This window comes from Xenopus tropicalis, chromosome 4 (genome assembly GCF_000004195.4).
Source record: "Xenopus tropicalis strain Nigerian chromosome 4, UCB_Xtro_10.0, whole genome shotgun sequence".
In the NCBI taxonomy this organism is placed as follows: Eukaryota; Metazoa; Chordata; class Amphibia; order Anura; family Pipidae; genus Xenopus; species Xenopus tropicalis.
In genome coordinates this window covers 59,111,242-59,135,957 of record NC_030680.2, presented here as the reverse complement: position 1 = coordinate 59,135,957, position 24,716 = coordinate 59,111,242, and the positions used below count along the sequence as shown (strand labels likewise).

The following is a 24,716-nucleotide window of genomic DNA, read 5'->3' as shown; positions in this document are numbered from 1 at the left end:
TCTGCCGGCGAAATCCGTTGGCCGGCGCATGCGCAGTAGAGTGAAAAGCCGACTTTCTTGTTTAAGTTCGGCCTTTAACTCTACTGCGCATGCGCGCGCAAGCGAAAAGGAAGGAGGAAGTGCTCACTGCTACCCCGGTGCTGTTCTCTCCGTACAGGGGCACCAGCCCGGGGTAAAAGGTAAGCGATCTAAGTCACTAGGGGGTGCCTAACATTTTGGCACCCCCAAGTGACTTAGCCTTTCCTTCTTCTTTAAGAGGAAACGTCCGCGATTTCACTGAAATCGCACCGCCGCATATTTACTACCAAATAAAGCCTCCTGTAAGCTGACAGTGTGCATAGAGGCCTAATATCCAATCTTAGCCCTTATTTGGCACCTCCATGAACTTTTATGATGCTTGTGTTCCTCTCCAAGTCTTTTTACATTTGACTGCAGCTCATGAGTACGAAAGGTTGACATGACAAGGTATTTTCTGGAGTAGCTGTGAAAAAGTAGCTGCTACTAGTAGCTCAGTTATCCGTCTCCCTTCAGCACTGGTCCACTGAAAGCTGCAGTTTTTTTCAGATAATGCAGTTTATCTGAAATGGTCTGTTTTGACAAAAAGGGAGCTGATTAAATAAACAAGTGGGTGGATCCATTATGCTTTGGGGTGTGTCATTGGCACAAGAAATATTGTAAGGGCAGTGGCACACAGGGAGATTAGCCCACGATAAATCTTCACTTTTGTGGGTGACTAATCTCGCCAACATGCCATCCAACCGGCAAGAATGTAAATCGCCAGTGGGATGGCATGTCTGGGAGATTAGTCGTCCACACTAGTGAAGATTTATTGCGGGCGACTAATCTGCTTCTGCGCTACTGCCCTAAATGTGGAGGAAAGAATAAAGTTTACTAACTTTCAGCAAATTCTAGATGCCAGTGTGAAACAGTCAACCAAGAAGCTGAGCTGAAGAGGTGATGGCTCATACAATATGAGCCATCATGAACCTAAACATACCTCAAAAGCCACCGCGCTGCTAATTTCATTTGTGGAAATGAGTTTAGTCATGATTTTATAAAAAGATAAACCACAAAAATCTGAATGTTAATAAATACCCCCATGTGCGTAATAGGTGAAGTAAGGGGAGGTAGCTGTCATGGAGTTCAATATATACAAAGTTATGGAAACAAAATTTTGCTGGTGCCCTAAAAACCAGTACACAGTTTGGGGCATTATGTTACAGAGGAGTCCATATTCCATTTGTAGTGGTCCTTGGAAGAAAAAGTGATTTTCTGATACAGGTCGTGAGTATTTTCGGCAAAGGTAGCAAGGTTAATTTCAGTTTAATGTATGCCAAAACGTTTTGAAAGGGATGTTCCTTTTGGTTAATTTGCCCAGCCAGTGCTGAGCCTTTACTATTGCATATACAACTCAGTTAATATTTGTAGGATAAAAGCAGTGGTACATAAGAACATTATTGTAATGCTACAGACACTGTGGAGGGGACCTGATGTCATGCAGTTTATATATACACATGATCTCTAGTCTTTAGAAAATAGCAAAATCTTAGCACTTGAGACACAGACAGAGAGAGGAACAGATAAACAGTGACTGAAACTATCATATCTGTAATGCCTTTTTTTTCAGACAAGCAAACAACTTTATATAAATGATTTGAAGCTTGCCTAACTAGTTTGTAATACACCAGAACCAAAGAAAAATAAGGATTTAACATGGGATAACATAAAATTTAAATAACACCATTTTTTCTTTTCCATTTTTTTGCCTTTAATTGTAACCACAGTGGGACACAGCCATGGATGAGATACAGAGACATGTCCTTCCTTGTTACTGTCATTAGATTTATTCTTAATAAATATACCACAGGATTTTTATTAAAAAAAAAAAAAAAAAAAACTTTATTGTGCATCTTATATATTGTGCTTTTTTTCCCTATATAATTCTGTAACTACTGTACTAATCATTTTCTGCTAGAGCTGGGGTGTTCAGACTATAGTGTGTCAGATGGGGGATTGATGTTGCTGCTCAGCATGGCAGGGCCGCAGATTTGACATCCCTGTTTTAGAAAGAGAAATGTCAAGGTTCAGGTTGGACACTTCAATGCTGCACATCACTGTATCTAAAGTAAATGGAAGGGCTTCAATTTAAAGTTTAATTAATAGGAAAGAGCTTTTTAACTATACAATGAGGGGCAAAGTGGATCCAGAATGGCCCATGTTCTTTGTTTACAGGGCTAAACTGTAAAACAAACACAGTAGAAGCATGGCTCTCCCCAGTAGTTGTCCCCCAGTTGCATGATTTGGAATATCGTAACCATAGCTGGTTCGGCAGTCAGACTCTATTTCCTTGTATGGAATAGGTTCATCGTTGGGGACCTCTGCAGCTAACTGTGACCGGACCTGTAGAAGAATAAGAAAATTCAATTTGCCAGTATGGGTGAAATACTCATTTTCTGTAGACCTAGGGGCTGATTTACTAACCCACGAATTTGAATCCGAATTGGAAAAATTCCGATTGGAAAACGAACATTTTGCGACTTTTTCGTATTTTTTGCGATTTTTTCGGCGCCTTTACGACTTTTCGGAAATTATCGCAATTTTTTCGTTACCAATACGATTTGCGCGAAAAAACGCGAGTTTTTCGTAGCCATTCCGAAAGTTGCGATTTTTACGTAGCGTTAAAACTTGCGCGAAAAGTTGCGCTTTTTTTGTAGCGTTAAAACTTAAAAGGCGCGACATTTTGCGCAAGTTTTAACACTACGAAAAAATCGCAACTTTTTGCGCAAGTTTTAACGCTACGAAAAAATCGCAACTTTAGAATGGCTACGAAAAACTCGCGTTTTTCCGCAAAAATCGTATTGGTAACGAAAAAGTCGTGATAATTTTCCGAAAAAATCGCAAAATACCGATCATTACGAAAAAAACGCAATCGGACGCATTCGGCCCGTTCGTGAGTAAGTAAATGGGCCCCCTTGAGTTACTCTAGATCAGTGTAGTGAGTATGGCATCCTCCTTTTCTCAGTGAAACGTACCCTTTCAACACCCTCGAACACACGCAGTAAGTTATTGGCTAGCGCTGCCTTGAGTTCTGCTTCACTCCATCCTCTTTTCAGGAGTTCAGCCACCAGGTCTGGGTACTTAGAAACATCTTGTAAACCATCTGGGACCCTGTGAGTAGCAAGATTGCCTGTGAAATGCCTTGTTAAGTCACAATATTGTAGCCTGTCAAATTGTTTGCTCAAGAAGAGGAGATGGATATCTTTCCCCTCTAAATAAACACATACAGAATTCAAACAGATTGCTTCCCTTTTAAGGTGGCGATTTGCGATCTTTCTACCTCCTTCTGCCGATTCAGCGCTGAAGGCAGGGTTTGGTCAGGCGCCTTCTATGGCGCCTGATCAAAATCTTTTAACCTGCCCGATCGGCGAGTCGACCGATATCAGCAGTTTGGGATCTGATGAGTGTGAGTAACGATAATGCAGATTTAATATGGTTATACACTGGCCAATCCTCTGTGTATTTTGATGGGAACTGTGTGATTGGCCATACACATACAGGACTGACAGCCCAAACTATCAGAACAGCAGGAAGTAAAGAAAGGCAGTTTGTCCAATTAATATTTGATTGGTTTATTCAGATATTAGTCATAAAATCTGAAAACTTCTATAAGCTGAGCCTGCCATGTGATTGGAACATATTCATATATAGCTGGAGGTAAGAGGGTCCTAAGAGGTGCTGGGCAATGAGTTACCTGGGCACTCCATCATAATCACCACCAAATCCAACATGCTCGAATCCGGCAACTTTTTTAATGTGATCAAAGTGATCTAAAGAGATAAATGTAGAAATATAAATGTTCAAATATTCATGTTCAAATGGTTTTTTGTTCAATACCCATGTAAGGCGTTCAGTAAATGTTGTATTGCATGAGTGTTGCTATTACTATAAATACAGAAAAGATATCCTACACTAAGGGGCACATTTACTAATCCACGAACGTCCGAAAGTGTCCAAATGCGTTTTTTTTCGCAATGATCGGTATTTTTGGGATTTTTTCGTCGCTGTAGCGTTTTTTTAGTATTTTGCGCAACTTTTTCATCACCGTTACGACTTTATCATATATTTTCCACGACTTTTCCGTCGCCGTCGCAAAAAAGTCACGCAAAATACGAAACTATCATGATGGCGACGAAAAACGCAAAATTTTCGTTTCCAATCCGATTTTTTCCCATTCGGGATTCGGATTCGAGGATTAGTAAATGTGCCCCTAAGAGGTATATTTATGAGTTTGTAAGCCAACATCACTGGTGTTGCTGCCCATAGCAACCAATCAGCAATTAGAATTTGACGGTCACCTACAAGTTAGAAAGCAAAAGCAAAGACCTGGTTGGATGTTACATCAGCACTGCTTTTGACTTACACACTATAATATTAAATATATGCCCATAATACTGTATATGCTCTCCCTTGGCAGCCCTTGTCCATCAGTCTCATACTCACCTGCCACACTTGATATATTGGCTTGCTGACTGCAGGTCACAAAATCATTGTAGAAGTTCACCATAACCAGCCCTCCCTTATCTTTCTGTGGGTTGGGTAAAGAGAAGTATTAATTAAACAGTTAAAATATTAATCAAAAATATATCTGTTCACATTCATATAGTTGGATTTATCAACTGTGAAAAAAGCATTTTTGATAATGCATAATGTGTATACTTCAAAGTATAAATTACGTCAGGGGGCTCAAACTCAATTTACCTGGGGGCCGCAGGAGGCAAAGTCAGGATGAGGCTGGGCCGCATATGGGATTTCACAAAAAATTGGCTTTCAAGGGATAATGCAAGGCACGGCGGTCGGGAGCTGCTGATTGCGGAAATGACGTTATGTCATCATAACAGTTATTATGGGAAGACGTTCTGTGTGCACAATTAGCTCCTTAGCAGCTAATTGTGCACACAGAACGTCTTCCCATAATAACTGTTATGATGGCATAACGTCATTTCGGCAATCAGCAGCTCCCGCCCACCGTGCCTTGCATTATCCATTGAATCGCAATAAAAATCGCGATCCATTCATTGCTTTTGAGAAGGCGTTGGTGCGGGCCACAAAATACTGTACCGAGGGCCGCAAATGGCCCGCGGGCCGCGAGTTTGAGACCCCTGAATTACGTTGTGCCTTCATAGCAGGAAGTGCAATGTCTACGGTACCAATATTTTACTTTCATTTTATTTATTTATTTATTAAAAAAAAACCCTAATAGAATATGTCTGTATTTTTCCTGGAAACAAATCTCCATTTTCTCCAATAGATTTAGTACTATAGCAGTAAACCTTATATTGTTTATAAGGTTTATAATAAATATATACAGTATGCAGGATACAGTATGTAAGAAAAGCAAAATTGGTTTGCTTACTTCTGTCGGGTCTTAAATTATGAGATCATTACACAGTGGAAGGAAGCCAAGTTAACAGTGCCTGCACATTATATCCCATCATACAGCATTAATTATTTTACAGCTACTTGCACCACACCATCTGTCTTGGGATACACCAAAGCCACAATTTTAGGATTTGGGAAAATACTGAATGTACCCCCAACACCCTCTTCCCCTTCTTCCTTCCCGATCACATCAAGTATTCTTCCAAAACCTACATACATGATACAGGGGGAGAGGGCTTTCTTTTCCCTTTAATTAAGATTATATCGATTCTCGGTGCAGTCTGGTTATATACAGATGACATAATTAATGCACCGGAAACAGCCATACCCCCTTTACCTTTGAAATGAATGCTGTGCAGTGTTCAAAAATATATAGCACCTGTATCCTAGACATCTTTGTAGTCTGTTTAGAGAGGGAATTAAGGTACTATTTTCCACTCACCACAAGTCTCAGAACATCATCTGGCACATTTCGGTAATGATTGCAAAGGCTAAAAGCAGATGAATGGCTAAAGATGAGGGGTGCCTTGGAAAACTGAAGTGCATCCATCATTGTTTTCTTAGACACATGAGCCAAATCCAAAATCATCCCTAGGCGGTTCATTTCCCAGATGACACTCTGTTGGTATAAGAGACTTGTAAGGGAAATGACAGCAAGTTTAAAGTGGTCTGCTAAAGGAAGAGAGGGCATTTTTGTAGGCCACTAAGGATTAGCCTTGAACTTTAGGGCAATGACACACAAGGAGATTTGCTTGCTTTGCTTTGCTATGCATGACATAGGGATGTATTTATGTCAGGTGACTAGGGTGGCACCAGATCTAAATACAGCCCTGGTAACCATGCTCTACTGTTCAGCAGCTGAGGTTTAAAGCAACATCACCATAAATGACAGATCTTTTATGAAAGGGATATGTTTTTTTTACCAGCCACTGACAATAATGCTGAACACAGATGCAAAGCCCACAAATGCTAATACTAATGACATTTGTTACAATTCCATTAATTTTTACAATAGACAAAAGAGTCATTTACGAATACAAGTGCAGAGTGAAAAGTGCAGTTTCAGATGCATTTCGCCACACTTCTTACCCTTAATGGAAGTTTTTCCAGGTCTTGATTAGGATTCTAAATAGGCCCTGGCATTTGAAGTACACAGAGGCCCAAAAAGCCCTGCCACCAGCCCAATAAATAGTCACTGTCTAGGGCAAGGGTGTCAAACTCAATCACATAAGGGGGCCGAAATCTAAAACACAGGCTAAGTCGCGGGCCAAATTTTTTATTAATATACTTAGTAAGATACTAAGGGGTATATTTATCACAATGTGTAAAAAGTGGAGTAAGATATTACCGGTGATGTTGCTCATAGCAGCCAATAGATGCTTTGCTACTGTTGAAATCTGATTACTGATTGGATGCCTTGGGCAACATTACTGGTAATGCTTCACTCCACATAACATGATAAATATACCCCTTAGTCTTAGTTACTACGTGAGGAAAATGGAAATTGATCAGTCTGGATGGTCAGATACACTCACCAAGGGCCACATAAAACAGCCAGGTGGGCTGGATTTGGCCCCCGGGCCTTGTGTTTGACATATATGGTCTAGGGCAGTGCTGTCCAACTGGAGGCCCGCAGGCCTTTTAATACCTGAATTGTTCACCCCCTGCAGTGTTCACACCTCAGGCTCAGACTGTAATCACTCCCATTGTTCACTTCTTCACACCTCAGACATAGGTACTGTAGGCAGAGTATGGCACATACAGCCAGCATAGGGCAGGTAGAGTATGGCACACACAGGCAGCATAGGTCAGGGAGGGTATGGCACACACAGGAAGGGTAGGGCAGGCAGAGTATGGCACACACAGGAAGGGTAGGGCAGGCAGAGTATGGCACACAGAGGCAGCATAGGGAAGGCAGAGTATGGCACACACAGGCAGGGTAGGGCAGGCAGAGTATGGCACACACAGGCAGGGTAGGGCAGGCAGAGTATGGCACACAGAGGCAGCATAGGGAAGGCAGAGTATGGCACACACAGTCAGGGTAGGGCAGGCAGAGTATGGCACACACAGGCAGGGTAGGGCAGGCAGAGTATGGCACACAGAGGCAGCATAGGGAAGGCAGAGTATGGCACACACAGTCAGGGTAGGGCAGGCAGAGTATGGCACACACAGGCAGGGTAGGGCAGGCAGAGTATGGCACACAGAGGCAGCATAGGGAAGGCAGAGTATGGCACACACAGGCAGGGTAGGACAGGCAGAGTATGGCACACACAGACAGCATAGGACAGGCAGAGTGCTGCCTGTGTGTGCCATACTCTGCTTGCCCTATGCTGCTTGTGGGAGGTGAACCTGGCAGGGGTTTGTTATGGGAGTTTGTTAGCAGTTGGAAATAGCCATTAAATGGTCCCTAAGGTGTGTAATTATGTACTGGGGGTTGCTCTGCTATCCACAGGGGAGGAGGAGGCATATGGAATTTAAGGGTATATCTTAATATGACATAATTCTTTCACATATGAATGATGGTTGATATCCCCACAGTAAGGACCAATCATTTGGGATTTTGCTGTGCTACCACCATTGTGATAAAATAGGTGTGGTTTGAAGTGGGTGTGGTTTCAAAAAGGGGAGTGGTCAAAACTGGCTTCCATTAGCGGCCCTCCACCATGTATGCTAGAGAAATTCCGGCCCTCGGCACCGTAGAAGTTGAACAGCACTGGTCTAGGGCAGGAGTAGGGAACCTATGGCTCGGGAGCCAGATGTGGCTCTTTTGATGGCTGCATCTGGCTCACTGTCTTTAATAAAAAAAAATAACAGGGGGCGTGGCCTGCGGTCGGCGGATAGAAGACGTGTTCTAAGCCTTAGAACACATCTTCTATCCGCCGACCGCAGGCCACGCCCTCCTCTGCATCGCATTCGCATCCGGCATCCTTGGCACCCACCCTACCTTGCCCCGCAGCATCCACGGCCAAACATATTGTATGGCTCTCACGGAATTACATTTTAAAATATGTGGTGTTTATGGCTCTCTCTGCCAAAAAGGTTCCCGACCCCTGGTCTAGGGCATCTTACAGCAGCCTGTCTGGATTTTGCCAGAATCCACAGATTGCCAGTCTGGGCCTGTTTTTTTACCTCATTATTCCATCGCCATTGCGGTCAAGCATTGAGAAACACTAATGCAATTGTGGGTGTGTGTTTTGATGAAGCTAGCATAAATGCATCCACATTTTCCAGAGTAGGGGTTGCTTCATTTTCGGGTGCAAGTCTGCTGCTCTATTCATGCAGCCCACAGAAGGAATTGCCACCAGCTTAAAGGTGGTGGTAGCTCCAGGGTTCCTAAGTGTCAAAAGGTGCATTTACATGCAGTTCAGCAGGGGGGGGCAGTATGGACACAGTGGTGCAGAGTGCCAGTATAGGTGTCAATAGGTGCAACTATTGTGGACATTATTGTGTAATGAAAAATGTGGCAAATTAGTTCATAAATGAGCCCTTAAATATTGGCAATGAGTGGTGAGGGACTTTCAGTAAAAATGTTTAAATGGACAAGAAGAGGAGAAGTGGGGCCATCATTACTAAACATTCCCTAACTCAGAAAATCAAGGCTAAAATGTGTTAGTATGTTTAATATATCAGAACATGAACTTATTCTTACCTTTCCAAAATCAGACAATCCATTACTTTTTGCTGGTTCGTCTCCTTTATCAACAAGCCAGTTATCCACCCTAAGAGGCAATAGGAGAGCAGTTTAATTATACATATCAGTGTACCCTTCATAGGACTCAGATTCAGGGCTCTACTCAGTGTTTCAGACATAAAATTAGCTTTTATAAAATATTTAACCATAAGGTTAAGAAATAAGAAGTAAAACCACTTCAATTACCATTAATATACTAGTCCCCTAGTGATAGATCTGAGAAAGCTAACCATTTTTTCCAGAAAAATAACAAAAATCATATACATTATAATGTGAAGAATCCAAATGTAGCACAGGCGAGTAAAAAAGTTCTGGGAACCTTAAAGGAACAGTAACACCAAAAAATGAAAGAGTTTTAAATTAAATGAAATATATAATATTTTCATAAAAATATAGTTTTTTACTAGTATGTGCTATTTGGTAATCCTAAATAGAAAATTGCTGCCTCCTGGTATCATGGGATTCACAGGGCACACAAACAAGCCAAGGCACACATACATGCTAGGCCCCTTGCATTATTTCTGGTTATGTGATCTCTGGTGGAGCACACAGCCCATCACTAAATGGTGGCTCAAGGGAAAGGATGCAAAAGGGCAATATTTACTACACTATATATATTTTTTTTTTCATTCCAGTTTGGCAAGATTAAGATTAAGTCACTTAACATAATATAAACTATCTGTTGGTTAAGTATTCATTCTGGGGGTATAGTTTTCCTTTAATGTGACTTGAAAAGATGTGAACTGTAATACATTAAATATATAGTATGACATTATCTTTTCAGGTTTAAACAGAGGTCTATAAATGGTTATTGAAGGATTAGCAAAACATGATGCCTGGGAACAGTGCTCTTACCATGGCGTGTTACAACTGTGTGTAAGTGTCATATATCGTACTCCCAATTTGTAGAAGGTGCGCAGTGTCCCAAGGCTGCTGTCTATGGAGTGTCCGCCCTCCACTCCAATCAGACATGCTATTTTATTGTCCTGGAAGGATTTATTTATATCTAAGCAGAAAACATAGGAAGCATAAAATGATTACTGCTTTACAATGCATACTGTTTTAATATACATCTTTATATTTAATATATATATATATATATATATACAGTCCACAAAATTTTCAGCACACCAAACCCGTAATATAAATCACCTGGGTGCTACCTCCATGTGTCTAATTATCCAGAAGTCCAAGAATTTGGTGCACACCAGGATATTTTTTCAAAAATTAAAACGTTACTTTTATTTAAACATGCTGTTAAAACAGGCCAACGTTTCGGTCTCCTCCTAAGACCATTATCAATGGTCTTATCAAGGGGTCTTGATAATGGTCTTAGGAGGAGACCGAAACGTTGGCCTGTTTTAACAGCATGTTTAAATAAAAGTAACGTTTTAATTTTTGAAAAAATATCCTGGTGTGCACCAAATTCTTGGACTTCTATATATATATATATATATATAACCTATTATTCTTTAGACCTGTATGTTGAATTTCTCTCTGCATTCCTGTGCTTTCCTATATAAAAGCACAGAATGACAAGACTGGGCCCACTGTAAGGCAACTCAACGCGCTGGCTCTTGCCCCCATGTGCATGGTTGCCAAGATCAATGCTTTTGCAGTTACATGCACATACGCCTGTGGGAACTTTCTTTTTTTGTTCCTGTGCTGCCTGCCTTGACCCGGAACTGTCTGACTGAGGCCTGCCTGACCCTTGGTACATTGCCTGGACTCTCCAGCCTCTTTTTCCTACATACTTGACCTGTCTCGCTTTTAGGTATTGTCGGCTTGGTGTAGGCTGCCTGATTCCACACTCGATTCAAGTAAACCTTACACCTACATAGGGGATAAAGCAAAAAACTAGCTATAGACACATTTGATATGCTCTAAGCTATGACCATTGGGTTCCTATCTAGCCTGATAGATTTCTGTCCTTCCATGCCTCTGAACTGTATTTGTTTTGACCTATGTCCCCTTACCTGCAACACTTTCAGCTAGCAAAAAGTCAGGATACGCTTTACACATTCGCTGAATGACATCAATCTGTTCCAGTGTCCTCGTCACTGCATCCTTTCCTTGGGTTTCACAGGGGACATATGCTGCCCAAAACTGCACAACAAATAAATTATATCATACAAATATATTTTACTTAGTAGTTCAGTAGTTTGGAAGTCTGCACTGACCCTACCATATCTATTATCTTCCCTTGTTCTTTTTTAGAATTTACCTGTCCTCCAACCCTCCCCTCACGCAGTTTGGGTATGTTGGTGTGAGTGTTATTCAAGGTACGAAGGTCCACTTTAGTCAACTGGTTATTAAACATGCTCAGAAGCTGCCAGGGTAGATCATTGTGTCTGTGGAAAGGAAACATTGATTGATGACTGCTATACTATATAACACAGGTTTAAGAATAAACCACAAAGGCATTTCTCCAGACTGCAGAGTTGCAAAACAATAGTAACTCAAGGTATGTTAATACAAACAATAATAACATTATTACATTATGTTAAGCAGTTGCTGTTCAGCTCTGCTTAACTAAGATGAAGATTAATCAAGGGCAAATGGTATCTTATGTGTTTCTTTACATGTTATAAGAAGAAGTGTAGTTAAAAACCCTGCACTACACTGATGAGCCCCAAGAAGAGTGAAACTGGTCTGTAGTTGGGAATTTGATCAGCTATTATCCTGGCTTCTGCTTTAAAAACCCAATGGGTGAGCTTCAGCCTATAGGATAAACCTATGTAAATGGGATTTTCTTGGAGCTCTTTGGGATTAGTTCCCAGAATACCTTGTGTTTATTTGCATATGTATGAGGTGGTCTCCTCAAACTTTTTGATTTGTCTGTGGATCCACACCCCTGGCTCTACCTAAGCTGACCAGAAACCCTGCCCTGTACTGATAAGCCCCAAAAAGGGTGAAACGGGTCTGTAGTCTGGGAATCTGATTAGCTATTACCCTGGCTTCTGATTTATAAACCCAGTGGGTGAACTTTAGCTTATTGGGTAAACCCATGTAAATGTAATTTTGAGATTATTTGCCAGAATTCCTTGTGTTTAGTTTAAACCTTTTTTTATTAACTATTTTTTTTTTATCACATCTCATGTGCTAAGGTTGGGTATATAGTGGAAAGGTTGATGGAGACAATATTTAGAAGAGCAAGAATGACACATGGCAGCAAGAAGATTAATTAATATGTTATAAGAGCCATTAATACACACTAAACTGGTAGCCTATTTATTGGCAAGTGATGAATTGTCTATCCATGAGCCATGGGATTGTTAGTGCTCTGAAACTTTCCCTAGTAGACAGGGACAGGGCCACCATTGCCAAACAATATAGTCAAAAAATGTATGGATCCACACTATGTGGCACATTACTAAGAACAGGCAAAACTGACCCTTCTAGTAACCCATAGCAACAAGTCAGCAATTAGATTTTATATATTGTTATTGGTAAGTGAAAATCTGATTGGTGGATGTAGGTTAATGCATGGAGTAAAGTTACACATTTTTAGTAAATGAGCACCTATGTTAGATTAGGTAGGATAATAAAATATAAACCCACTGCCAGTGTAGACAGTGAAGAGAGGTACCAACACACCTTGCACCTGACTACAGCTGAAGATACTGTATTTGTTGGACTAGTGTCCAACATTAACCCATTCCCATGCAAGAACACACTACACTTAGCACATGGGTAAAGATCTACAAAGCACCTGTTTATTCTTACCGGGTTTCTTGACCTTTATTTGCAGGGGACAAATATTTCAAATGGCTATATGTCTGGAAGAATACAATGTGTAAGGACACCCTTTGTTCATTCTGCCCAGCAACATGGGAAGAAGCCATGACTCCTCTTCTGTCCTCATCTGCCGATGCACTGGCTGACATTAACAGATTGTTTTTTTCAAACATGTCAGATCAATGGCCAAACCACCCAACTGAATCCGAGCAGCTATGTTATATAAATTGTTAGTGGATCCCACACCTACTTAATAATAGGTCTAAACCCAATACCTTAAACACCAATACCATTAGTGTTGCCTCTGCACAACATACAACAGGTTTAGCAAAAGTAGAGCAAAAAAAACCAAAACATTTATTTATATAGCGCCAACATATTCTGCAGCGCTGTACAATAAGTGGGTTTCATACATTGGACATACAGAGTAACATACAAAGCAATCAATAACCGATACAAGAGGTGAAGAGAGCCCTGCCCAAAAGATGCTCTTAGATATATACTGCATTTTGATATTTTATGTATTGGAGCAATCTCCCCATCATGCTGCAGCCAAAGCGACCTACACAGGCACAATCATGCTCAATCTTGCCTAAAGATAGTAAATACCCTGGCTCATTTGGCCCTTGATCCTAGTCCAACACCAGCCTTCAAACAATCGGTGTCTCACTTCAAAACATGAAGCTTTGTCAAGGCTCATAATATTTATTGGATCCATAAATATTGTGTAACTGTTATCTTGGGGAAAACATTGTGTGTGGTATATTGCATATATATCTATCACCCACGATACATGAGGTCTGGGAAGACTTTTTTGTTAATAAAAATGGTCAGAGTGTCATATATCTGCTTCTTATTTACTCACTTTTTGCATGACCAGCTCAAGTCAGGGAAAAAGATTCCCTGGATCTGTTTCTGCACCTCACGGTAAAAGTAGTGCTGTATAACTGTAGGATGAAATTTCCCTATGTACAAGGAGATTGTGGATATCTAGTATCAGACACTTTACAAACCACTTTTCTGTTGTAAAAAGATTGGGTGATTTATTACTCAGACAGCTTCATTGTAATCAGCTTGAAAAAGGAACTAAAATGTTCTGAAAGCTTGCTATGGTTATCTTAGTTAGCCAATAAAGGTATCACCTTTATACCACTTTTGTTATTTTTTATTTCAAAAGGGTTACCCTGTAAACATTACTCAGTTAAGATAATATTTACTGTAGGTGAATCAGGTCACACTGGCACTGAAATTGGGCTGTGCAATAATTCAGTTTCAGTCAGTCTTTTTTAAAAAAAAAAAAAAAAAGCAACAAGATGCAAAGTGTGAAAATATGCTTTTTACTTGTTTACTTTTTCTTTATTTTTTTTCCTTTTATATTCCACACATTATTTTCTTTTTCACTTCCAGCTCATGTTACCTTTCCATTTTGTGCAGTTTTCCTACCCTTCATTTTTTGTTTTGCCCATCTGTATCCATTTCTCTTTGCTCTGCTTCTCTCTCCTCCCACGCTGCGTGACTTTTCAGTAATAGAAAATAGGGTTGATTCACTAAAGTGCGATAATGCATATCACATGCTTTTTTGCGTAAAAATTGACGCAAAAAAACACCATTTGCTAAAGTATTATCGCATGTGTTAAGTTGCATATCGCGTGCGTTAAATAGCGTGCAAACGCACGTGTTAATTTTACCGCATTGCGTTAATGCTCGCCCAGAAATAATACTAACGCATGATTCACAAACACTTAGACGCGCTAAATATCGCATTAGTCTGTGCGACAATTAACACCTACTTGGGGCAGGCAGTAATTATAGAAAAGTACAGTTAATGAGCTTTTGGCAACACAATATGGACTTTGCAGTGTTATTTATTCAAGTATGTGTTGGCCCTAGAGTGATGTAGCCTCCAGTTTGCAGGGAAATGGTAATTTTAAAAAAAAGTAGTTTTACGAACGTAATGGTATGTATGGCTAATATGGCGTGAGCACTATAATTAGCGTGCACGACAAGTAGTGAGCTGCGTTAATTAGCGTGCGTTGCGGCGAATACCGGTCGAAAATAGTCTTTGCGACTTAAATAACAGCATCACGTCTAAATTAACGCAAATCTACTTTTAGTGAATCGTGCGTTAAGACGCAAAAAATGAGATGCATTTTTTAGCGCATGCTATAAATAGCGCTCGTTTTATCGCACAAGTGAATCAACCCTAATGTCTAGTGTAAAGTTGGTCATACATGCACTGATGATATTGTACGAAACCTCGATTGCTCTACCTCTCTCTCCTCCCAAGCTGCTTGACTTTTCAGTAATAGAAAATGTCTAGAATAAAGCTGGCCATACACGCACCGATGATATTGTATGAAACCTCGTTTCATACGATATTTGGTGCGTGTATTGCGGCTCGACGAGCCGACTAATATCGCAAAAGGCTGCAGATATCGGTCGACCCGCCGATCGGCCAGGTTAAAAGATTTTTGCAAAATTTATGTTCAGGGTTGAATTGGCAGAAGGAGGTAGAATTCCTATTGTTTCTACCTCCATATCTGACGATTCAGCCCTGAACATCTGTGGAGGGTGGGAACATCTGTGAACATCTGTGATGGGGTCAGGGAAAGACATGGCAAATTTATTGGCACAGATAAGAAAAGGCTGTTAACTGTAAAGGAACGACAGGGTGAGTTTCTCAGAAAGAATGTTCACAATATAAATGGGAGGGCTATTGTATTAGGTAGGATTTAGAGATACATTAACCTAAAAGAACCATATAATCTGGGCTGCAAACTGAACAGGGGTAGAGTGCTTTGGCCTGCTTAGTTAACACTGTTCTCGTTTGTCTGTGCTCTCAAACAGCTTATACTAGCAAATGGAGCACAAACAGAACATAAGCCTTACCACTCACAAAAGTAATTTCATAGGCTGTTAGGTAATTAAAGAGTTAAGGTAGAGACCAAGGAGATGGGAAGACCATGTAGTCAAACGTAACGTTTATTAATTATATATATATCAAAAGAAGAGTGATATCCACCATACATGTAAAGGGACAGTATATACATGGATTAAAAGTGTCAATAAGACAATTATTATATATTATTTCTGTGCTTAATTGCCATACCTTTTTTCAGTAAAACTCTCAGCAGGGCCTTTGTCTATAGGATAACATTTGCAGAAAACTCTCTATATATGAGGCAAAAATATGCAGAAAACATACTACTCACCTCTGTAATTAAATATAACTTCAGGTAGCCAGTGGTCAGTCAGTGAAAGGATAAGAAGATTAGGTTGGAAGACCTTTATGTGAGCAGAGCTGCAGAATTGTACATAAAGGTGGCCATGGGCAGATTTAAGCTCCTTCAGAATGATTCGGTAGCTTATCTGTCCATGTATGAGGCCCTTGGACAGGCCTCCCTGACCGATATCTGGCCAAAAATGTTGATCAGGCAGGCTTAATCTTTTATGTCAGATTTAGGACTGCATGGGCTGGTGTTCAGCAGCTTGGCATCACACACAGATCAACTTTCCATTATCCACTATAGGTACCCTGGTTTGAAATAACTGCTTATTAAAACCATAGTTTGTTTTGTTTAAAAAATCCCGTTTACAACCCCATCCCCATTCAAAGGCGGAGAGCGCCTCCGGAGCAATGTTTTTAAGGCATCAGAAGTCCCACATAGTATTAGTTCCGAATCTGTGTAGCATAGGGCTTTTTCTATAAATCATTTTATAATTATTTACTATATTGTACAGGTATTGTAACCCAGAAAATATCCTTAAGAATAAGCAAACAGAAGAAAAACAATATACTCAATATATTACTTATTTGGGCCTGGTATAAAGTTAATACATTAACAATAGTTGACACACACTATTGCACAAGTCAGCCCCTCCACCTTGTGTCATGAGCCAAAGTTTGTGGGGCTCCCTGATTGTGCTGAATTGATGCAGAACTAGCTTCATTGTAACTATAATCATATGAAGATGAGTAACTCTTTTTAATTTTACTATTACTTGTTTATGTGTAAGTTATTGCTCACTAGCAGTACATCAGAATGCTTAATTATTGATCCTGCAAATCTTTTATTAATATTATTTAATTAAAATGAATAATATTAGTAAAGTTTCCTACCTTCCTTATTACATTTGGCATAGTTGGCAGAATTAACCTTTTTGGGGCTGTGAAGTGCAATAATAATAAATAAATAAATTATAGAATTTAGAGTGCAAGTTTGTATGGTACTACCAGTATTGTAATGGCTTGTACAGGGAAAATATACTGTTAAAATTTAGCACTAATGTTCTTTTGGTTGAAAAACAAAGTTAGAGTGGTAGATGATCAAACAAGCACCTTTCCCACATGGGCTTGTTCTGGACCCTCGTTGCTCAAGTATCAATGATCTACTCGGGTGATTAACCCTGATCATCAGTTGCTGAATTTGGCTTTGTCTTCAAAATCAGTGCAGAAAGCTGCAGTTCTAGTGGATTGGTTGTTTTTGCTCATGAAAAAAACAGGCCAAAGGGAGGCAGTTGAGAAACAGAAGTAAATCCTGCATTTGTTAGAGCCAGAAAATCTCTTAGGCTAATGTACTACTGAGAGATTAGTTGCCCGCTTTAGTTTTCCGAAGTTGCACAAAGTTGCCTGCAGGAGGAAACGTCACACATAGTTACATACATAGGGTTGAAAAAAGACCAGTGTCCATCAAGTTCAACCCATCCAAGTAAACCCAGCACACCTAACCCACACCTACCAATCTATACACTCACATACATAAACTATAAATACAATTCGACTTCAGAAAACCAAATCAATGCGTAAGTCTGTTGCTGGTGGAAAGGCATTTCAGAGAGATTAGTTGCCAGAGATCTATTGTGGGCAACAAAATCGCTCCATGAAACATTAGCCTAAGAAGAAGTATTCAAGACCATTTGTGACTAGAACACAAGTCACTCAATGTGCAGGTACTACAGGTATCAGGAATTTACAAGAAATACAGAAGCAGCAGAACAGAGCACAGAAGTTCCTCTGCTGCAGAAGAATTAGCTAATCTGGGCCTGATATATTCCCAGAGAAAAGATTGTTTTGATGCAGCTCCATTAACATCAGTACCCATAAACTCACATACTGTAAATAAGACATAGGCAAGGCCAGACAACGTTCCATATAAAGAATACTTTGCTAGCAAGATCTCCCACACATTTAAAATCTGCATTGTTAAATAAAGTTGAAACACTGTGCAGAATGTACAGGGGAAAACAAAAAGGTTAAAAATTAGTTGCAGGCAGTTATTTTTAGATTTGTTTCAAAGTTGAGCACCAAACCCTAAATGTATGGGATTCCCACTGCTAATTTGTTCAAAATCTGGAAAAACCTAAAACAAAAGGTGAGGTTGAAATGAACACAGCCAGAAAATGTGGCAACCTGTAATGTACAGGACAATGTCACTCCATCCCTACTAATAAAGAAAAATAATAAAACCCATATAGGGAAGAGCAATTGGCTAAACATACGGAGAAGATCTAGGTCAGATGATAGGAAGGCAGTGAAATGTAGAAAAAATACAGTAACAGAAGCAATGTTGAGAATTGTACAACTTTACAAATTTAGTAAGAGAACAGCTAAATATTGTAAAAGTTGTCTCTTTTTATCTCAACAGGATTGCAGCAGCTCTCTGCCCCCTTCCTTCTCAGTTTGAAACAAAAACAGAGAGAAAATTGAACAACTGAGGGAGCCATTAAGGCTTTAGGATTAATGAACAAAAGATATATTTTGTAGTGAAGTTGTAGTATTATTTGACAAAAATCTGGACATTTTTAATCTTTAATATCAGTTATAAGTATGAAGATCCTGGGATAAGGGGTGTTTCTAGACCTCTTGACGCCCTGAGGCGGACTTTCCTTTCCTTTTACTGCTCCCCCTCACACCCGTGCTTACCTTTAGGTGCTTCAGCATGAGTCGAGGGGGAAGGAATTGGAATTTTGGCTCCTAAAGTTACCAGGAGTGGATTTTTGCCGTCCCTGGTAACTTATGGGCTGTGGACTTTATATGGACTTTTATTCAACTCGTTCTACAGACTGAAATTTTCATGCATACACTATTGTGTTATTGGTAATATGACTGTTATGGATTGTTACATGAACTGTAAAGTGCTAGGTAAGTAAGTTGTAGAGCACAGGCAGCACCACTGAACTGCATATTTTCTACAGTATATAATATAGGGCAGTAGACACCTGCATTATACAGTATGCTATCCTGTGGAGAAATTATGAAGTCAGTCTGTAAAACTGTAAAGCTAATTAGGGTCCTTTATTAAAGATATTATTAAATATTAATAAAGATCTCAAGGGAAAATTTATGATAATCGCTATGTGCTAATTTCTGTAGACTGGCTTCTCTTGGAATATTTGAATAATGTAACAGAATTTGGTAATGTGATATTAATGGGGTTGGCTGGAACAGAGTTTGAACAGTTTTATATGATGGAAATTAAAGACTATAAAGAATAGCAAATAATATACAATCCTGTAGATTGTAAGCTCTTGCGAGCAGGGCCCTCTGATCCTATTGTTACTCTGCATACCCATGTTTGTTAAACTTTTTAAGATTCCCGTTTAAATTTATTGTGAAGTGGTGTGTAATTTCCTGGTGCTATATAAATAAATGATGATGATGAATTCCGTTGAAGGACACACCAGTTTATAAGAAGTCACTGTTAGTGATTTGAATTATCTGGGTGATTAATTTAAGGTTGGAGTGAAAACTTAAAAGGACATAGGTTTATTATAAAAAAAGTTAACATCACTGTGGATTGTATAAACGGTACCAAAAAGCAATGGTTACATTATGTGTCCAGAACATTCATTGTTTATCCTGCCTTAACCTTGTTTTATAGATGTTTAACAAGGATGTAACAGCTGCATTAACTGAGATGGGTTAACTACAAAATAATGGACAATAAACACAAAAATTTGGACACTGTTAAATCTTCAACGTATATCAGTTTAAAGTTTAACAATTCTGGGATTCATTTGTGCCCTAATGGATTGGGACTTATGGCTACTAGTGAAAGATGGGTGTTTTGGAAAATAGGAATTGTGACTAAAACTCTGCTGAAATGAATCCAGTTGCCATTGGTCTGTAAGAAGGGGGGGTTGGTAAATAGCGTATGGCAGACATTATAGTAATCATATTGCTTCCCAAAGAAGCGCTGTTTAATGTGAGCTGTAAAGCCTCTCGGCCCTTTGCTGGCTTCTTTCTCCAGGAAGGGGTGGGCGTGACATCATGGTGGTGGGATATGAAGTGGCAATTGGAGATTGGCTGATCGCCGCATTTCCTAATTTGGAAAACTGAAATCAGTTAATAGTGTGGCTCCAGCAGAATCCTGCATTGAAATCCACAAAAGAACAAACAGATTTTTCTATATTTTTTTTTGAAAATTTGACATGCGGCTAGTCAATTCTTAACTTTCCGAGGTGCTTTCAGCTATGTGACAGCTCCAGACAGTTGTATTGCTAAAAATGCACCCATGGCCCATCTAGTCGTAGATATGAGAATAGAACTCAATAATAAAACACCCAAGTCCAGCCACGAGTCCTCCAGTTACACTGAGTAGGAGAAGCAATAGCTTATCTAAAAGCAATTCCTTTGTGAAGTACTGGCTTTTTCTGAAAGCTCAGTATCAGGCACAATGCACTGAGATGATGGCCTACACACTAGTGATAAACAAATGTTTTCGCCAGGCATTGATTTGCGAATTGTTTCGCAAAACTTCAGTGAAAATTTGCTGCAGAAAAATTTGTTGCATGCCAAAAAAAGTGGCGGTCATGTCAAATCGGGAGCGATTGCATAAAAAATGGGCATGTTTGCATGGGTGCGGATGACAAAAAAAAATCACGTGACAAATGCGTTTTGCGAATTCTCTTGTTGTTTCGTGAATTTTATGGCAAAGCGAAACAGGACAAATTCGCTCATCACTACAAGCATACTTTTTTAAATAGTAGATGGAATTATTTGCAATATACAAAGTGTAATTTAGGAATAAAAACTAAGTGGGCAAATTGTTAAGAAAAACAGTCCCTACTGTACTATATTACAAAAGGACAAAACCCTAAAACCCGTTACTGTCAAAAGTATACCTATCTTTGTAGCAGTTTGCATTCCTTAAATGCATGCTTCTAACTCATGGTAGAAAGAAAACCTAGCCCTTAGTGGTCATTCACACTAGTGATGAACGAATCTGTCCCGGTTCGCTTCACCATAAAATTTGCGAAGCGACAAGAAAATTAATAAAATGTCGAAAAATCCGTATTGCCCGTATGTTTTTTTGGCGTGACTGCGCCCAATTCTGACGCAACCACAACTTTTTTTGACACACACTGATACAGCTATAAAATTCTTTCAGGCATAATTGTAAGACAATCCTGGACAGAATAAAGGAGTACTTTGGAGAGCAAAAAGACTTCCATTTCAGATCTTGCCCTAACTGGTCTAAAGGTGGCCACCCTCCACAGATGTTCCCACCCTCCACAGACGTTCAGGGCTGAATCGTCAGATATGGAGGTAGAAACAATAGGATTTCTACCTCCTTCTGCCGATTCAGCCCTGAACATAGATTTTGCTCGGGCGCCATTGAAGGCTGTGGGGGGGGGAGAACGTCTGTGGAGGGTGAGAGCGTCTGTGGAGGGTGGGAACGTCTGTGGAGGGTGGCCACCTTTAGACCAGTTAGGGCAAGATCTGAAAAGGAAGTCTTTTTGCTCTCCTCCTTTATTCTGTCCAGGATTGTCTTACAATTACAGTGGCTTGCAAAAGTATTCGACCCCCTTGAACTTTTCCACATTTTGTCACATTACAGCCACAAACATGAATCAATTTTATTGGAATTCCACGTGAAAGACCAATACAAAGTGGTGTACACGTGATAAGTGGAACGAAAGTCATACATGATTACAAACATTTTTTATAAATAAATAACTGCAAAGTGGGGTGTGCGTAATTATTCAGCCCCCTGAGTCAATACTTTGTAGAACCACCTTTTGCTGCAATTGCAGCTGCCAGGCTTTTAGGGTATGTCTCTACCAGCTTTGCACATCTAGAGACTGAAATCCTTGCCCATTCTTCTTTGCAAAACAGCTCCAGCTCAGTCAGATTAGATGGACAGCGTTTGTGAACAGCAGTTTTCAGATCTTGCCACAGATTCTCGATTGGATTTAGATCTGGACTTTGACTGGGCCATTCTAACACATGGATATGTTTTGTTTTGCACTCTATTTAGTCATTAGCACTCATCAGGCAATGTCTATGGGCAACTGACTGCACTCAGACCAAAGGGGGCTGAATAATTACGCACACCCCACTTTACAGTTATTTATTTGTAAAAAATGTTTGGAATCATGTATGATTTTCGTTCCACTTCTCACGTATACACCAATTTGTACTGGTCTTTCATGTGGAATTCCAATAAAATTGATTCATGTTTGTGGCTGTAATGTGACAAAATGTGGAAAAGTTCAAGGGGGCCAAATACTTTTGCAAGCCACTGTATGCCTGAAAGAATCTTATAGCTGTATCAGTGTTATTGACTAAGAGTGAACCCTGACCAAGTGATGGATTTCAAAGGATATCAACATTATCTTGTACCTTATCTGTTTGTCCCTTACAGGTCCCCATTATTTAATCCATGAGCTGATACCACTATATACCTGATACCACTGAATACCACTTTTGTTATTTTTTATTTCAAAAGGGTAAAAGGGTTGCCCTCTAAGGGCTCTGGCACACGGGGAGATTAGTCGCCCGCGACAAATCTCCCCGTGTGCCCGAGCCCTAACAATTGACTGGCTAGCACAATACATCAACTTTTCCTGCATTTACAAAGGAAATCAATACAACCTGAAATCCATTCATCCACAACATCTTTGCCCTTCTAGAACAATTGAAAAGCATTCAGCAGTATGCAGAGACATATACAATATATTCCTACAATTATTAATTTCGGGACTTCATCTTGTAATGAAAGGTACCATTCATGATGTCATTTTGGAACCAGGCTTGCAATGGTATTCCCGTCAATACCGGGAAAAACCTTTATGGTTCTACATAAACATATGGTGCATCCATTTGGCAACATGGGATTTCCCTAACACACAACTCAATTACCTTTTTATCTTTAAAGAAATTCATTGTGCCCAAGCCCAGAATATCCCATATAAGACAGGAAAGATGCTCCTTACAGATGAGACTACATTATTATTATTATTATTATTAATAATAACATTTATTTATAAAGCGCCAACATATTCCGCAGTGCTGTACAATAAGTGGGTTTCATATATTGGACATACAGAGTAACATATAAAGCAACCAATAACCGATACAAGAGGTGAAGAGAGCCCTGCCCAAAAGAGCTTACAATCTACAATTTTCAATCTACATTGGAATATTTCAAGTTTTTACCTGTAATTGCAGCCAGGTACATAGTGATTGCCATTTTCATTGGACAAAGAAATGAATTTTTGTGTTGTTCTTTTAAACAGTTAAATGAAACAAAGTGTTTACCTTGATGCCATGCATGACACCTACCCATCAATTACAGGTACACTGTCCATGATACGCAGAGCTTCCTCCCTGTTACTGTCTGCTGTCCTCAGCATTAAAAAGAGCAGAAAGAAAAATGTTTGCTTCATCCTGATAATCAGTGAGACTCCAGTGGCCTTCTTTATCTTTAATTCGGCTGTGGATACTTGGTAGGAGAAACTTTGAAAGAAACCACAGACACCTTGCTAATTCTGGCACTGGATCCTGGAAGTACAATTCCATTTTGACCCGGTGAGGCTGTTTTGTTAATCAGTAACTTCATATCCCAATAAAGATTAATATATACTGGATCATCCCAACCTGTTAGTAACCCTAAAGTATTTTTAGGCAAAATTCAAAACTTTAATATAAATGAGATTTAAGTTACAAAATTCAGCAAGAATGAGCATATGCAGGAGGGTAAGGCATGGGATGGGGGCTTGGATTTGCACAGCAGACAATGCTCCCAAGCAAGTGATCCTCTAAACAAAACACATGAACCCAAGGGGTAACAGAAACAATGCCACAAGCAGTTTGCAAAGTTTTTGCATTTTGTGCTCTCTCACTTTAGAAGCATTTCCTGGGTCAAATTGTAGGTTACTTGTGGAAACCATATAATATTTTTTCAGAAGAACACACAAGTATGTATATGCATATAATTACCCTATTATAGGGCTTGGGGAGACCTAAAATACAAATTGTACATACTGTATAAATGTCTGAGTTGGCCCTTTGACCTTTCTGGAGCACAAAACCTTAACTCTTTTTTACCTTTTGTACTTGTGTTTTTATTTATTACCATGATAGCAAAGAGTTAATATAGAACTCTGTGATGGGGTCAGGAAAAAAGACGAGAAGAAGAACCCTGATTCCCTGTTTACCTCCAGTATTAAGAAAGGGAGTCTCTGGCAATAAAAAAGGCTGCAGTCCCAATTTAGGTCATACCCTTAATCTTCCTTAAGGAAAAACTGGAGCCCCATTTTATGTGAGGTTTCATATATCAAGGATGTTTAACCTATAGCCTTCCAGGCTTTCCTATTTTCTGTGTGGGCATTTATTTTATTGGAGCTTGACATGATGTTCACACAAACTTGTCTTGCATATAAATGTAAGGTTATGTTTTGTATATATTATGCCAGGTTATATATTTCAGTTTCTAATGCCATAGTAAATATCTAACCCAAAGCAATGCAGATGTTTGTAGAGGGGAGATGGAAGCGCTCTCAAAATCTACCCAGGGGACTGTGTTCGGTTGTGCATGCCATTGTGTGAGTTGGGTAAGTCTTG

At 39.7% G+C, this 24,716-nt stretch overlaps 3 protein-coding genes across 3 annotated transcripts in view; 2 read left to right on the top strand and 1 right to left on the bottom strand.

The window, feature by feature from the left end:
- The window catches only part of chmp1a (charged multivesicular body protein 1A), a gene marked incomplete in the record, with an annotated part of 44,877 nt that extends 24,598 nt beyond the window's left edge, over positions 1 to 20,279 (top strand). The window contains 2 exon segments of the mRNA NM_001142136.1: positions 9,538 to 9,550; positions 20,250 to 20,279.
- Positions 1 to 24,716, top strand: part of LOC100486268 (sulfotransferase 2B1) — a 77,154-nt gene that overhangs the window by 3,279 nt on the left and 49,159 nt on the right. The window lies entirely within an intron of this gene.
- dpep1 (dipeptidase 1) lies at positions 1,751 to 23,797 on the bottom strand. Its single transcript, XM_002933661.4, has 10 exons — positions 23,436 to 23,797; positions 11,355 to 11,481; positions 11,107 to 11,236; positions 9,986 to 10,136; positions 9,089 to 9,158; positions 5,882 to 6,058; positions 4,501 to 4,585; positions 3,752 to 3,827; positions 3,033 to 3,168; positions 1,751 to 2,400 (listed from the first exon to the last, which is right to left on the bottom strand). The coding sequence occupies exons 1-10, from the start codon at positions 23,537 to 23,539 to the stop codon at positions 2,227 to 2,229; spliced, it is 1,230 nt and encodes a 409-aa protein (XP_002933707.3). The 5' UTR covers positions 23,540 to 23,797; the 3' UTR covers positions 1,751 to 2,226.